General features: G+C 56.2%; 1 protein-coding gene across 1 annotated transcript in view; it reads left to right on the top strand.

Moving 5' to 3' along the window:
* Positions 1-2,177: 2,177 nt before the first annotated feature.
* SP2 (Sp2 transcription factor) overlaps positions 2,178-2,293 on the top strand; it is a gene marked incomplete at both ends in the record, with an annotated part of 2,442 nt that continues 2,326 nt past the window's right edge. The window contains 2 exon segments of the mRNA XM_010024186.1: positions 2,178-2,209; positions 2,212-2,279. Of these exon segments, the coding sequence (XP_010022488.1) occupies positions 2,178-2,209; positions 2,212-2,279 (100 nt within the window).

Genomic DNA, 2,293 nt, shown 5'->3' with positions numbered 1-2,293 from the left:
AGATGGTTTCGGTACAAAACCACACTTGTGACAAGCTGGGGAAGAGGAGGATGGCTGCAAAAGAAGTGGATTTTATGAATTGGTGCTCTTTAATTGCCTAAGGGAGAAGTCTCTTCTGCTTGAGGCTCGGCTGGGGGGTTAGGGAAAGGCAAACGGGAGCAATCCTTTGTGGGGCCTCAATAAGCGTGTAACATGGAGCAAGCGACGGTGCAGCGTCTGTGCTGGGGCTGGAGGGGAGCTCCTGCCCCTCCGCAGGGTCTGTATCCCACAGGGCACATCCCAAAGCGTTCCATGCAGGCGGCACCGGTCCCATTCCTGGTTCTATCCCGGCCAAACCTGCGCTTTGGTTTCACTGCGCTGGGAGTAGGTTCGTAGCAAGTTACACCCTCGGGATGTGAAACTGTCGCTGCTGGACTTGGGACCTCAATTGGACAAGTGAGAAACTGGTGGAGGGATTACACCGTGGCTGCGGCCACACGGCTCCGCTCCCCCAGTCATTATCCCTCTTTATTTGTCCGGGTTAATGGGATCTCTCCTGGAATGTGTGTGTGTCTCCCCGGCCAGCTCAGCATTGCTCTTCATTCGTAGTCAGGGCTGTTAATCCTCAGCAGTGCCCTAATTCTGCTGAAAGGGAGGGTGCAGCCATTGAGCTTGGGCAGCCCAACCAGCTTTCTGGGGAGAAACCAGCCTTTTATCAGCAGCCAGCTCTGCTGGGCGCGAGCGTCTGATGCTTCCAGCGCCGGGAGGTTGCCACAGTGAGCAGCTTCCAGGGAATGGGATGCTCTTTGCTAAGGAATGGGCCGAGCAATTCCCATGCGGTGCCATCGGGGACGCTGAGCTGACCCTTCCCAGGGGATTTATGTGCTTGGTTCATGGCAAAGCTGTGAAAGAGCCTTAGGAGGAGCGAGGGGCGAGCTGCCTGCCGTGGGCAAGCGGGCTCCTTGGTAACTTGGCTCGGGGCTCCCTTTCTTAGTGCTTTCTGTTCGGTGAAAGGCTTCGTGTTTGGAGGGAGGAGACGTCTGGCTCGGTCCGTGTGGGATGGATGAGGAGCTGAGGGCCCTCTCCCTGGTTCCATGCGAGCGTTGCCTGCATCCCACTTACCTACAGGACTCTTCTCCCAGCCTTAAGCTGGACTAAGATGTGACAACCAGCAACACGCAGAGCCCCAGCGCTGTCCCTGCTGGCTGGCAGTGAAGGAACCCCCTTATTTTCCCAAAGCAGATGTGCCTTGTGTCCGGGGCTCCTGTATCCATGTGCTGGCAGCAGATGCTGCTTCAAGCAAGGTCACATTTGTCCCTCGGATCTCCCTGGGCGGGAGCTGAGGTTGTGGCTCTGCCTGTGCCAGATCTTCACGTCGCCTGCCCAGAGCCAGGCCTGGGCTGTGGTTCTTGCCTGCTCCCTGTAAGCCACAGGAAGCCTCTCGCTGTGCTTACGCAGCAGCTGGTTTTCGGGCTAGTGTGATGTGTTATGAGCCATCGTGGTGCCACTCATGGTGCCAGTGCTTCGCGCTGCTCCTGCATCCAGGCATCCCACAGCACTGGCTTCCCATTGCCCGTGCCATGGGAGTGCGTGGGGCTACGCTTTGGAGTAAGCCTGAAGTATCCACGTTGCTCAGAGAGCTGTAATTCCCTATGTGGGGTCAGGACGTTGTCAGCAGCTGTAACAGAGTGTTCCAGCTCAGGCAGGTTCTCCCTGGCACCTTATTGAGGCAAATCCTATCAAGGTGTTGAGCCACGGGATGGGAGAGATGGGGGAATTTGCCAAAGGAAATGTCAAGGATGAAATATCTTCCTAGTCCAGAACAAAAGGTTTAGCAAAGGGTGAGGATTTGGGAGTCTCTTTCCGTGTCTTTGCTGGCTTAAACCTTTCAAAAGAAGCTCTTGTAGCTGCCCCAGTGACAAGAAGAGCCTCAGCCTCGGTGTTATCACCCTGCAGTGTTTGGGGCAGCAGAAGGGATGAGTGTTGGAGATTCCAAACTGCCAAGGAAAGCACAAAGGATCACCCCCATCCTCACATTCCCCCTATATTCCCTGAAGTGCCCTTTAATTTCACAGAGACTTACAAACATCCATCACCACCAACATGCCAAACGCATTGAAACTCCCCCCTGCAGAAGTGTGTGTTTGGGGGGATGCAGGGAGCCCCTTGGGCATCGGGGCCTTGTGCTTTGCTCTCAGCCCTTGCTGCTGCTCTCACTCCTCTGTCCCTGTGCTTCCTCCTCGCAGATCCAGAGGCAGCATGGCTGCGAATGGTGCCGTTAGCCCCCAGGGATAACTGCAGGGCGGCGCCCCCC

The sequence above is a fragment of the Nestor notabilis genome, unplaced genomic scaffold, assembly GCF_000696875.1.
Source record: "Nestor notabilis isolate BGI_N333 unplaced genomic scaffold, ASM69687v1 scaffold24141, whole genome shotgun sequence".
In the NCBI taxonomy this organism is placed as follows: domain Eukaryota; kingdom Metazoa; phylum Chordata; class Aves; order Psittaciformes; family Psittacidae; genus Nestor; species Nestor notabilis.
The sequence above is the reverse complement of the archived record's forward strand: the minus strand, read 5'-3'. Positions and strand labels throughout refer to the sequence as shown.